The sequence below is a fragment of the Trachinotus anak genome, unplaced genomic scaffold (genome assembly GCF_046630095.1).
Source record: "Trachinotus anak isolate AG129_WGS33_773 ecotype Australia unplaced genomic scaffold, CSIRO_AGI_Tana_v1 ptg000001l, whole genome shotgun sequence".
NCBI classification, from domain to species: Eukaryota; Metazoa; Chordata; class Actinopteri; order Carangiformes; family Carangidae; genus Trachinotus; species Trachinotus anak.
Genome location: NW_027273852.1, coordinates 18,262,281 through 18,276,886, shown reverse-complemented (window position 1 = coordinate 18,276,886; position 14,606 = coordinate 18,262,281). Strand labels below are relative to the sequence as shown.

The 14,606-nt window shown below is 40.3% G+C and overlaps 1 protein-coding gene across 3 annotated transcripts in view; it reads right to left on the bottom strand.

Annotated features, from left to right (window-relative positions):
• Positions 1–14,606, bottom strand: part of gdap2 (ganglioside induced differentiation associated protein 2) — a 38,263-nt gene that overhangs the window by 15,869 nt on the left and 7,788 nt on the right. For all 3 annotated transcript variants that reach the window (XM_071481961.1, XM_071481952.1, XM_071481943.1), the window contains 8 exons: positions 13,891–14,044; positions 12,788–12,876; positions 11,857–11,933; positions 10,505–10,664; positions 7,133–7,283; positions 6,565–6,641; positions 4,287–4,363; positions 3,385–3,524 (listed from right to left, as the gene is read on the bottom strand). In XM_071481961.1, the coding sequence (XP_071338062.1) occupies positions 3,385–3,524; positions 4,287–4,363; positions 6,565–6,641; positions 7,133–7,283; positions 10,505–10,664; positions 11,857–11,933; positions 12,788–12,876; positions 13,891–14,044 (925 nt within the window). The remainder of the gene's footprint in view (positions 1–3,384; positions 3,525–4,286; positions 4,364–6,564; positions 6,642–7,132; positions 7,284–10,504; positions 10,665–11,856; positions 11,934–12,787; positions 12,877–13,890; positions 14,045–14,606) is intronic.

The window sequence follows — 14,606 nt, the reverse complement described above, 5'->3', positions numbered from 1 at the left end:
CTGTGTTGTGTTGATGTTTGGCTTTAGTTTGCTGGTTAGGTTGTCTGGAGCCAAAATGCATCTGCAGCCAATCTATAGCTCAGTGGGTTGAGCATGCTGGACATGCCAGGCTAGTGTTAGTGGTTCCATTGCCTGTGTAGACCAACAGCTCCTCGCCAAGCAGAAAGAGCAAAGAAATAAAACTGAGAAAAAAAAAATGCCTCTAAATTAGTCACACGTCCTGACAAAAGAGTTGGGGCATAAATAGAAACTGTAAGCCTCAAATACGTTTAGAGATGAAAGTTGTGTTTATATGAAATGTAATCCCCAAACATGAAACACATTAAACACAGAAGCAGAACTTTTGCTGCTTGGTTGCAGACTAGAATAACCAAGAACAGCAAGTACCAGAGAGGAGCGGGTTTGATTCTCAGTGGGGGTACCAGGCCCCACAATACTGAACCACCATCCACTGAAAAACCTTATAAAAGTGTATCACAGACTAAAGAAAAAAGCTGGCTGCTCACCAAAAGTGAGCTAGCAATCCTCAGTCACTGCTAAATGACAAACCTTTTAAAACAAACAGACTCTGTTTTTCTAATCAGACTTCCTTACAAGCAGCCAAAGTACGATATCCAAGTAAAAAACTAAATTTACTTATGCTTTAAATCGTTAAAATCAGCTGGTTGGTGGCTGTCAAGAAGGTTCTGACTATAGTCAACCACCCCATCTTCTCGTAATCAGATTTAATGAGCCAGAGCTATAGCTTAGCAGAGAGTTTGTTAAACTTTAAATAACCTTGACATTTTAAGGTAATTAGCATCTGGCCCATAGCTGCAAGTGTATTAGAGTAGTCACAGTTAATGTGTGACTGAATGGGGTTTCCCCAGTTCTGATGATAGAGGAAGCTGAATAACTGTGTCTTCATTCACATTCAAACTTGACTGTATGAACATATTTTTGTGCTGTACTCTCTTTTTGGCTTAATCTTAATTCTTCATTGTAGCACAGAAAAACTGCAAACATCTGGAATATGTTCCTCCATTTCAAATACATCCCATGATGAAAAGCAGCTACTAAATACTTCTTTAGCTCTTGTTAAAGGGTTAATCTTCCAGACAGAAACGGGTTAAGAAAGGTGTGGTGAAACCAACTCAATGATCAGTCACAGAAAGTGATGAATAGTATAACACAGGGCTGAATGATGCAAAGAGCTGCACGGAGTTTCCCACTGACAGTTGTGTTTGGTTGTGGTTTCTAGAAACTAGAAAGAGACAAGAACTAAGTTGAACAAACCCACTGTGCCCTAAGGTTCCTCTCTACGTTTTCCCTGAAGTTGTGTCTAAGTATGAAAATACACTTTTTCAAAGTTGTAGCAGTGTTTTCTATCCATTTTGTGCCTCATGACCTTTGTCTTTATGTTGAAGGGAGCTACACAATAATCTCAACTTGCTTCAAATGTTCTATTAAAGCTACAGTGTGTTATAATCATTATCTGAACGACTTCATTTGAAGGTTAAAGTGACAGTGAAGGAGCCTAAAATGCTGCTAAAAGGGAAACTGTGTCTACTGAGTGGAGTAGGAGTTGAGTAGGAAGTCAGTGTGTAAACTATGATTCACAACAGACTGTTTGGATTATAACTCAGTCTTCTTTTCTCCTCTAAATAACTCTAACCTGTGGCTTGGTTTAAACCAGTCTGATCATCTTACTGCTGGACATCCTCTAAAACCTAAGATGTAATTTTCCCATGACTGCACCGTTGTTTCAAACAAGGTACCTCAAGCATCATTTTAATCACATTTTCCTACAACTCAGTTTGTCATCTTTAGTATCTTTGAGAATTTCAGGCCCTCATCTAAAACTTTAAGGAGGTTCAAACAATGCTTGACTGCACACTGGGGAGCAATGGAACCATCAGTGAGTCTGACGATTGAAGACCATAACTATCACTTTTGGATAATACAGAATTGTGATGGCCGGGTGGAACAGTAAACAGCTCTGGTTTTCATTTGGAGGATATGGATCCTATTTAGCTTGATGAAAATATTCATCTATGGAGAACCTCACAGCAAACTGCAAACAAAGAGATGCAATGTTCAGCTGATATTGATCCCAGATTCAACATCTGACTTCATGTGTAGAGTATCTGATGTAATAACGTTGTGTTTGTGATAACAGACAACCTCCACCACCATGTTCAGAATCTTTCAGGTTTCTCAACATACTCTGATCCCGATGTCTGGACTGCATCTACCAGGTGTTCAGAAACAAATCATCATCCATGTGTTGATCTTAAAGAGTGGTATCTGTATCCTGTATTTATCAACATTAACATTACTTGTCTGTGTGAGATTCAGATTTCATTTCACATTTGTAAACCTGAACTGACTGGGCTTGTTACAGACCATCTCTGCTTAGAGATATAATGAGATTACCCACTGTAGCGGCATTCTTCAACTTCAACACTTTCACAAACTAATATAATGTCTAACAAAAGGCTTTTATAGTGAAAGGCCTAACCAGAGCTAGTTCAGAACAAGGGTCCGCTTTAAAAGCTTTCAACCATCTGATAAAGGATGAGTTACAACCAATAAATCAAACCGAGAACTTGCTCCAAGTTTGGGTTTCCTGTTCCAAATATGGCCTCCAGATTTCCAAAACCCACAACGAAACAAAAGCGTTTCACAGCCCGTTCTGCTTTTCCAAAACTCTAAACGCTGTAACCTTGGCGGTGTCATACTGTAGCATGAACAATGTATCTGAACTTCATCATGCTTGCAGAAGTCAGCATAGTCGGAGGGGTTCCAAGTCAGAGCCAAAAGAAGGTCAATCAAGGGTCAGGTGAAGGCAAAGCCTCACAAAAGATGCTGTGTTTAGCAATACATTTCAGTAACATACTGCACCTGGTAAGACTTAATGTCTTATTACTATAAACTGAGAAAAAATACAAATACCAAGGAGCTGTCACAGCCTATCAGACCTTTGTTCAATCTGGATGAACTCACTAAAACTTTTTGAATCATTTCTTAAAAGGAAAACCCTCACGCTCTATGTTTGATAATTCTGGCCATTAAAGACCAGAGACGTGGCTAGCCAGCGGAGTTAGCCAAATGACGTTAATTCTATTGCAAACCCAGAACATACAGCACAGAACATTAAAGTTGGTGCCCCTGTGTGGGTGGGAGGTTTAAGCAATAACAGCTCCAGAGTTTTCTTATTTAATCACCGTGTGCGGCGGAGGGACGAGACAGAATGGAAAGACGTTGCACATCTATGAAATGCAACATACCCCAGCATGCATTTAGTGTAAGGTTTAGATTATGTTCATTTGACTGTATGACCCCTCAATGCACCCACCCAGTCACTGGCTCAGTTTAACAAGGAGTGTAAAATGTCAGACTGACTTGGCATCGACGATATCGTAGAGGTTTTTGAGGAAGTCGGAGTCCAGGTGGTTGTGCTCGCCTGTCAGTGTATGGAAGTAAACCATCACATACTCCTTCACTGTGATGTGATCCATCACGTGGATAAAGTACAGCAGGGCCTGCACACACAAACACACACAAGATCAGTGTGCATAGACATTCACAATCCTGGATTCTCCATGTTTATATTCAATCTTTTACAGTTTTACATTTTTATTTGAATTTCACTTCACTGTGACTTGATTTAATAGTAGATTTAGTCACTGCGGGTTTCTTTAAATACAAGTTAAGCTTTATTTTGGCTCAAGTTTCAGTATTTTTTGTAGGTGGTGGTAAATTTTACAGGTCAATCACAGACGTTCAGAATTTCTCTACAGTATTTGTGCTTAAAAAGTACTGAGGAGAACAAACAGATAAATTCTTGTTTACTACTTGAGCTGTATGTTAAATTTATTTACTTCAATTTTAAATTTTCTGTCCAGTGAACAACAAGCAAAAGTCAACTGAACATATTTAACGTGTTAAGACAGATTAATAAAACATAAACTATCACACACATTGCATTTATACAGCAGATGCATCAATATGAGGACACACATTCACACAGAACATAACTAATTTGCATGCAAATGAAATACATGTGCATCAGTTTCACAAAGCTGCAAGCACATGTGAAGACAGATGGACACATGACAGGACAAACAAATGCACACAGATGATCAAAACACACAACACACACATGCAAAGACAAACATGCACCAATTGGTATCTCAGATCAATGTAAAGTTGAACATGTGTTCACAGACACACAGATGAAGTTGAGTCTGACTAATGTGTCACTAAATGTATTTTATTTTGAAGTAATTATTTTATTTTGTTACCTTTTCGAGATCAATAAGGGTCACTGGGATGTTTCGTCCAACCACAACCATCACTGTCCTGCCACACATGTCCACACCTAGGGACACCGACAGTGATAAAGGTCAAACACAAACACAAACAAACAAACACACACACACACACACACACACACACACACACAGGTTCAGTCTTGACACAGACAGACACACAAAGACAGATGAACTCACAGCTGGAGAGTGTCTCAACAATCTTTCTTTGCCACCATGTTTCAGCACTAAAATCCCCAAAGATCATCTTTCAGTTCAGCACAGAGGGTGTGACTTTGATTTACTCCTCAATGAAATTCCTGCAGTCTGACTTTCCTTTTCCTGGTTAATTCCATGTTAATTCTTACTACTGCTTACTGTAACTATGCTCTGCTTAGACTATACAAATTGAATATTTATATCTTATCTGAGAAATAGTAATGGGAAAGTGCTGAAACAGTTAGTCAGTTCGCAGAAGTCTGCAGTCCTCAGTCATTTATAAAGGAAAAATGGCAGACATTCATTGTTCACTGCTTCTCAGTTGTGAGGATTTACTGCTTCTCACAGTTTGTTTGTATGTAAACTGCATGTCTTTAAGTTTTGATCTGTTGGATGCACATAAAAAAATTCAACATTTCAATAGTTTAACTGATAATGTAAATAATCATAAGTGGCTGCTCTGCAGTTTTCAGACCAGCTAAAGGGGATTAGGGTTGATGGAAGTTAAATCCCTGATGTGTTAAAGCAAGAATGTTATTTATTATTGTTTACCTGTGAGTGTAAGCTGCCTGCATCTGCGACACTAGTTACATTGCAATGATATAATGACAGAGCCAGTCAATATCTCATATATCTTTTTGGGGTATTCCAAAATATTAGTAATAGCTGTACAAACTTAACGACCTGTAAAACCCCTTCAGTGAGAGGCTCTGTAGCTTGGAGCTCGTTCTGCCCCTGCAGCACTTGGTGTACTGCCTCCCCTTGCAAATCAAACTCTGTCCCCACAAAAGAGGTGACAACTCCACTTTGGAAAAGACTGAAAAGTGGTCAGCATTACAGCAGCTCAGCCCTGTGAGAAATTCTTCTGCGGGCTGTGTTTTGTTTAAACTGTTTTTTTAATGGGTGCTCTGTGTCCAATGTACCCACATAACTGTTTTCTATCCCTTATTTCTGCTTTTCTCTCTTCATTCCTGTAGCACGACCAAACAAAGCCACAAAACAGCAGTGTGCCACTGTATCCAGAATCACCATTTATTGTCTCTCTTTATTTTTTTTACTCCGCTATATGTACATTATTGGATTATTATTTCTATTCAGGTCTTCCTGTACCCTTACATTTTATATGTTTTATGTTTTTGTCTCAATGTTTTTACCTTTTTTTTTTTTAAAGGACACATTATTTTATTTCAACTGTATTTCTCACATTTGAAATGACAGTTAAACATTTTCTGAAAACACAGATGTTATTTTTAACCAAAAAAATGTTTATCATCCTTCATCAACTGATATCAAAGCAGAAAACAAATAATCTGCCCCTGGATGTGGGTAATAAATATCCATATCTTCATTTATTTGTTAAGTGAGGACACAGTGATAGGCTGGTAAATAAAAACTTTGGTCAACTGAGGCCTCTAGCCATGATCATCATCATTAGACAATCAGCTTTCAGAGAAGCATTGATTTCTGTTCGTGAGGTCCTTTTCTTCGTACAGTAGATTTATGCTACACTTTCATTTCAATTAACAGAATCAGAAGAGTGGAGTCAGTGAGTTCAGATGGGTTTAAACATTTCACTGAGAAAGCAGGTTGTGCAGAGTCATGAAAGTTTTCAAATATCATTTTAAAGGTCAGGAGGGTCAGATAACAATGGGGCTGAAGTGAATAACAACACTGCCTCCTACTGGTAAAGAGATTCAACTGCACCTTGTTGCAGCTGAGGAGGGAGACATATGCTGTATTTCATTCACTGGCCCTTTTCAATCCTGTGAACAAAGACTGGGAAAATGGATGCCTGTGCCCCCCCAGTGGTGTGTTCACTGAGGTGAATGAAAAATTTCACTAGATGAAGCATCACCCAACACACACACACACACACACACACACACACACACACACACACACACACACACACACACACACACACACACACACACACACACACACACACACACACACACACACTGAGGTTCAGAGAAAGGTACAAGGATCTAATATCAGACTGGCCTCTCTCCGTCACTCACACACACACACACACACACACACACACACATACCAGTCTGATATAAGGCTTTCAGAGCAGCGATGTCCGACAGATCCTCTGCTCTCGCTCGACACAGCCAGCGATTGTAACTGCGGGAGGGAAATACACGCGCACACACACACACACACACAATTACTATTACACTAAACACACATTATTATTCATTCGGTAAAATAATTTAACTGCTTTGAATAAAAAAATATTCAAGTGTGATCACAATACATTTAATTCATCTAGAAATTCAAGTTCAGCTAAAAGTTATTAGAACATATTTCTCTCTACCCTCTGGTGTTTTTTTCAGGCCTTTTTGCTCTCTACTCTTTTATTCTCTTTCATTTGTGAGATAAAACTTCAATACACCATGTCCTTCTGGCCAAGTGCTCTATGATTTATATATGTAAGAAGTTCTGGCTGGTTCTGTTCCAGTCTTTTATTCTTTTTAATCCATTGCTGCTGTTTTGCTAATGCTAATGTTGACAATGCTAATATTTACCTGACCATAAGTTAAACATTGGAGCAATGTGTTTTATCTTATTATTTATTATTATCCAGTCATTTCAGCATTGGGTGGAACTCTTACTTCCTCTGGTGTTGTTTCTGCATGGCTGCCTCCGACATCTGGCCCTGTAGGATCAGTTTCCGCTGTTTATCCACATCACCCTCCATCCGGGCGAAAGCATGATTCCCGACCTGACCCAGATCTGACTCCAGATTCTCCTCTTCACTATCATCTACACAGACAGACAAATAAAGAGGATGATAACTGGTCATCTACTTTTAATGGATTCATTATGGCAGCAGGAGCACAGACAAGAGCTATAGTAATAGTTAGATGCCTATCTGGCAGATGTTGCAGCATTTTCACTAGAACACATTAGTGCTCTGCTGCCCCCACATGTAAACACACACACAAGTGAGACACTAAGTGCACTGCTTACAGACTGGAAACAGTGAATAATCCTGGATCTGGTTTCATCCTGATATTTGAAATGCTGACTTTTCTCCAGAAGATCTACTGCACACTTGAAGTTTTCAAGTTGTAAGTCTGTTCACTACATTTTTATGTGTGTGCTTGTATTCTTTTTTATTTTCATTTTTCTGGATCCTAACTTATCTGCAAGCTTGACACTGTTCGTTCTGTGTAAAAGCTGTGACTGAGGTCATAAACTCAGCTGACAGGATCCAGGCTCAGGTTCAAGTCTGTTTCTCTGCTTGTTTCACTACGACCACATGTCCTGTTGTATGCACGTCCACACACTTTATCTACGTCCAAATGGGCATGTGTGTCTGTCAGTGTGTGTACATCACCCTGTTGTTATTGGGTTTCGCTCGCGGGCGGCCTGCTTGCTTTGGATCGACACCCCAAAGCCACATTGCATCTCTCTGAAGCATCACGCCAGCTGTCATCAGAGAGGATCAGTGGAGTGGACAGGCCCAACACAGAAACCACAAAACACTCGCTAACACATGGGCTGGTGTTACTTTCACAATCCTCTTCAACAAAAACTAACATTTAGACAAAGTGCAAGCAAAAGCTCAGGCTGGTAAACTAGAGAGGTCACACAGAATATCATTTATATGAGGGTTTATGGCCTGAAGGGAGTTTGAACTGAAGCTGCCAACAGAAAAAATATCTTATTTCCCTTTTCTGTTCTTCTTTGCCCTTACATGCAACAGAGCCAACTACTCTACATGCAGTCATAACTCTTGGCCCCTCCTTTATGACTATTCAGTTTACATAAAGTGTCACATCGAGCCTCCAGAACAGCTTCAACAGGCCTCGATACAGATTCTACGAGTCACTGTAGCTTAATTAGAGATTCGTTTTTAAGATGCTGACTGTAGCATCTCTGGTTTGACTTTTTAACTTCCTGTCAGAGCTCTTCTGTACACAATCAAATTAAGGGGGAAAAAATGGAGGAAATGAAGTTAATCATTCAGAGCATCAAGGCAGAGAGTGGTGGAGTGGTAACAGTGAGGTTTGGGAGAAACCATGGCAGGCTGGTGTTGTTCTGAGCTAATTACTGTGTGAACTGAGCTGATGAAGCTGAGCATTTGTGGTTTCTGTGTCCTTATATGCACAAACAAACACATTCACCCTTTTTATGGCCTGATTAAGTCTATAGTAAGGGAACAGTGCTACCTTGATCTGAAGTCTGGACAGTCTAGCCAAGTTTGCAGTCTGGCACTTGGCTGAGGAGAAACTACAATGCAGCAGTGCCAATAAAACACTGATTAAAAAGGGAGAAGAAAAAAGAGCCTGGCAGGCTGGAGCCAAGTGCTCCAAAGTAATGGGTGTATTTTGTATGCAAACCTTTCAGTGTTAGCGTTCAGTGTAGGCACCTCACCTCTTCCTCCTCACCACCCTACATCTAGTGAGTCCTTCCAGGCGTTCAGCTTTTTATGGGATAATGATGAGGCAGGTTTAATTTCACATTTTATATACTAGTCCTCTAAAAACAACAACACAACACAGAAACTCCAGCACAGCAACAACAACAAACAAACATCCTCTCTTCACCCTGTAGCATGATGCTAACTGTCATCTGAGATAAGAGGGCGTCATCCAAGGTTTCAGAGCAGAAGAACAGTCAATTCATGCCTGACATCCTTCTTATACAACTGTTGTAATGAGTCTTAGCTTTTAACATGAGTACTGTAAATGAACCCTTTCTCATATGACTTGAAGTAATAGATGGGAATGACTTGTGACATGTCCAAAAACAGCCATAACAAGATTGAGATTTTTTAACACCCATATGATCTGATTTAGTTTTCAGCACTGAAAACATGCCCTCATTTAAAAATCTTCCCTTTCTGTACTTTAACCTGTTTATTGGTACAGTTCTAAATACAACTGAAACCATTAAAAGCTGAATTCATTGCCCTCCACCAACCGCTATCCAAACTCACGTCACTTCTTTCTGAATTTGTTCAAATTTTTTAATCATTTTTTCTTTTTCATAAAACCTATAAGCACCTTGTGACACGTCCTTGATGTTAAATTGAACAGATTTCTATGAAAGTCCCAGAAAAAGTGAAATTTCATTTGGAGATAAATATAAATAGGATGTCCTAAAACAACCCGTGAGTTCTTAACAACAAAGAAACACCTGCTCTGTGTTAGACAGGCCTGTCGGTCACTGACTGAAAATCTTTGTAATATGCAGATGATGCTCTGTGGAAAACATGACGTCCTGCACAAAGGCAGAGCTTTCTGGATGAGTGAGAGTTTGCTCAAGTAGGTGTGTGTGAGTGTGTGAAGGTACAAGTGTGGCCGAAAGGATCCAGGCCGCCAGATGTTCCACTGACACGGTTAAAAAATCTCCTGCTACACTGCTCTTCCACATCCGCTGCCTGGCTCCCTGGCTGGCTGAGCTTGAACATATTGTCCTCATCAAACCCTCATGTTTGTGCAGACCTTCAACTGTGAGCTGCATCTGATGTTTCTGCTGACGTTCTCCGTTGCTGAGTGGTTGACTAATTGACTGTTATGTGTGAGGGGTGACTGACTGGTTGCCCAAATGGCTTGGTTGACTGGCTGTGACTGACTGTGTGGTTTGTTTGACTGATTGACTGATGAAGTGACAGGCTGCATGACTGGTCGTTATCAAAAGAAAGTAAACTAGAAGAAGAAGAAACAACAAACAGTTTCCTTTCCTCAGTGAGAGATGAGTGACAACAGTAATGGGGAGGAATAAAATGTTAAATTGTGCCTGTGTGTGTTTATTTTGGTGACTTTTGCAGACGTAAAGTCCCATCAGTTGATCTTGGAATATTTATTATTGAGTCTGATTCCAAAATGATATATCAACCACTTGAAAAAATATGATTCCTACTCTTATAAACACACTACTGACAAGAAAGTGAATCACATTACATAACGTGTCCTTTCTAATGCTGGGAAAAATGTCATCACATTATACAAAAATGATTTGTTGAAGTTGTGTACCTTCCAGGGTGCCTGGCTTCTCTGCAATGCGGATCTGTCTTTCTGGGACAACGGGTTCACCCTCAGAGTTGCCAATATCAGCTGGGATGAGAGGCAGGCAGGCCTTCTCCTCCTCCTCAGAGCGAGGGTAGTACAGAGGCAGTAACTTCTTGTACACCAGCTGGAAGAACACAAATGTATCAGGATTCATGTTAATGCCCCATAATGTACACACTGGCTTATTAGAAAGCTTAAATAAGAGGTACACAAGGGCCCAGTCTTTCATGACACCCAGCATCTAACTTTCAGAATTGGCCTTGAGTGAGACACTGAAGGTGTCACAATGGTTCAGCTGAGGTACCAGTGTCTGAAACCAGTCCTGACAAACATCCCCTGTGTACAGAGATGAGGCAGTGCGCAGGGTTTGATTCCTCTCCAGCCTCTTCTTTGTCATTCTTTCAACTGCTCTGTGCAAATGAGTGAAACACTATGAATACTTTAAAGGAAATAAAGTCCAAAAGTGAGGTTTTTGAAGCTGCGTTTGTCTGACATGTCTGACTTGTTCACTTTGAGCACCTTTACATCATCCCAGTGAAGGAGCTGCAGCCCAGGAACATTGCCAAGAAACTAATGGAGCATTTGGTCACTTTTCATCAACTTATAAAGTCAGAACGCACCATGTTTAAGAGGAAGAGGTCCTCAAACAGCTGACAGAGTTTGAATATGAGAGGTAAATGTAGTGGGCACATTCATCATTACATTGACATTAATAACTGTGGGTTAGAAAAAAAATCTTTTAGTCTTTCTAAATAGACTGAAAACACACTAACGGGACCTGTCACAGACTAAATACAATATACAACATACACTGACAAGCCAAAACACTGTAACCACCACTTTCTTCTTTTTAAAGTTATTTTTTGGGGCATTTCATGCCTTTATTCTAACAGGGAGAGAGGGAGAGGGAGAGAGAGAGAGAGAGACAGACAGACATGAAAGTCAGGGAGAGAGAGAGACTGGATTTGAACCTGTGCCACTATGGATAGGACAGAGGCTTTATGGTACGCACTCTACCAGGTGAGCCACCGGAGCACCCGACCACCCCTTTCCAATATGCTCTTGGTCCTGTGTGCCCTGACCCTGCCTGACCCGCCCCATTGGTATCTGACATCAAGACGTTAGTAACAGATCCTTTCAGTCCTGTAGGCTGGGAGGCAGAGCCACAGCAGATCAGACTTGCTCCAGCACAAAGCCCAACACCCTGTCTTATCTTTCCAGACCGTGATGTGCTGTTGTTACGAGATAATCAGTGTTATTCACTTCATCTGTGTGTGGTCACCAAGTTTTGGCTCATCTGTGTTCACAATACAGACCTCCTCTGTTTCTGACACTGCGAACACCACCGCCTCGACGCTGTTTCCATGATTCTCCAGGAACCTGCGCACCGTTCCTTTAAACACACACACAAGCGCACATTCACACACGCGCACACACACACACACGCACGCCTGTTACCTCACATATTAAGACATGGCATAAATTCAAACTGATGAACTATAGCCATAAAATGTCACAAAGTTTCTCCAAATTGCTCCAAAACAGATAACATATAAAGCAGCAAATCCACACATTAAAGACACTGTCACTGAATCTTTGCACTGATAACTGATAAGAGGCTTAAAAACCTGATTGATTAGCAAAACCTGTGTTTTTCTGTGGGTCAGGTTAATGACTGAATTTGTCACAAACTGGACAAATTCTTTATAAACTAGCAAAATAATAAATGCATATGTATTTACTTGTGTGTATATTTGTTAAACTAACAAATGCAGGTTAACACAACAGTCCCGCAGTGAATCCTACGTTCATGAAGGCTGTAATGTTCAGCTTTTGTTCAAACTGTTTGAGAGAGGTGTTGATTTAACTGTGTGGTCACTTTGGAGACTGTAGTGTGTGGTGCTGTTGAATTATATCCTGTTACACTGAAGTGTTTCTATGTAAATACAGAGAAATGTTTTGAGGAAGCCGCTCCTACACGAGTCCTGCACAGACTGTTGATGGCGTCTGATGCATCACCTCAGGAGGTGGTTTAGGATCTGTGAGGTGTTTGGGCGGATTTGAGACACGGACGTTTTTGTTGTTTCGATGATAAGATTAAGATCTGTGTGACATTCAACTTGAATGTCACACAGACGGTGTGTGATCAGCAGTGTGTGTTATAATTAAATACATGTCTGTCTGCCTGCAATTTGTTGACCTAATTTGGAGTATATATATAGTCGTCTGTGTGTGTGTGTGTCTTACTGAAAGCGATGTGTGCAGCGTCCTCCAGTGGGTAACCTCTTTTGGTCGTGCTCACCACACAGAAGCCAACAGATGCCATTGATTGCTCTCTGTGGCAGTGAGAAAAAAATACTCACATACTTTACACTACATTTTAAGTATGGTTTCACACACACCAGCGCACATACTACACACAGACACACACACAGACACACACACAGACACACCACTGCAGACCAAATGGTAAAATACTTCATCATTTCAAAAGAATTCGTTAATAACAGAACATTGTGAGAACCATTATGTTTCCAGGACATTATTTTGGATTTTGAATGAAAATATAATTTTATTAAACATTAAACAGCCACAAAGAAATTATTGATCTACAATCAATCAACCTCATGATGAAAGTACAGCAGATGCAAAGATGTTTTTTACTGATCAACCTAATGTCTCCTACAGAGGCTTGTGTGCAGCAGTTATTCTGTGCATGCATGAGAATCAACGCTGCACGTGCACAGGACCATGATTTTCTGGCTATGCCCCTGTCAGCAATTATTAAAACCTGCTGTGGCCAATATGATTTAGAGCTGCAGTGTTAAATGTTGGCATAATCACACACACACACACTGCACACACTGTACCATGTACTGTCACAAAAACTTTTTGTTTGTCGAGCAAATACGAGACGTGAACAACAAACAGTGGTCTCTGGTGATTTAAAATTATTTAACCTGATTTAAAATGTCAGGTTTTTACCATCAACCCCGAAGGCAGATGTAGCTTTTCTCCAAACAGTGTATCTGAGATGCTTATTCCTGTAATCTGTGCAGAGTTTTGAGCGGCTTTCATCAAGTCACTGTTTATTTGCACCTGACAGACGCAGATATTGTTTATCAAACAAAATCCTATGTGAGGGGAGAGAACGGAAAAGGCTGCAATCTGAAAAATGTAGCCATGACAGCTCGACTCTACAGGAAATTAGTGGACTTGCCTGTATAATGTGTAACTTTGTCAGATAAACACAACATTAGAAATAGTGAGTGTTTATACAAGTGATATGATGATCACGATAATGCTGCCTGGTTTAAGAGTGACTAATGGGCTGATGGGACGGTTCTTACACGGCCAGCTGCATGACGCTCCTGTAGCAGCTGTACAGTGAGCTCTCGGCCGCCGTCCTGTACTTGGTCTTGTACTTTGGTCCCACCGTGTGGATGATGAACCTCGCTGACAGGTTGAAGCCTTTGGTCAGCTTCACCTCCCCTGTCCGGCATCCTGCACACAAACATGCAAATAAAGCTGCAACTGACTGAGAAAAACATCCTACAATTACAAAATGGTTCCGACTGTAAAGCCTGTTGAACCATCTGGATTCCTGTGCTGTGGCTTCTACTTTTTTTTGCTTTCAAATTTGACTTTTCAAGCGTGGATTCAAGACTTTAAGGTTCAAATTATCCAAATTACAGAAACATTTTGGTATCTATCCATGGACATGTTTTCAGTTTTGACATATTTGCCTTTGACACCTGGAGCATGTCACCACCCCAATATGTTTTGGATGAACAACATAGTTTTATGCTCATAGTAGGGCTGCAACTAATGACCACTTTCAATACTGAGCAATCTGCCGATTACTTTCTCCATTAATGGATTAATAGTTTAGTGTAGAAATAAAAATAAGCTGTACACATATAAATATTAATTTTCCCTTCAAATTAAACAAAAATAAACTGTAAATTGTTTCACCTGAGGAGCTGGAGACGGCAGATGTTCTGCATTTATGCTTGAGAATGAAACAGTTAGTTACAGATTAATTTAGTTTTTTTCTATTGATTAA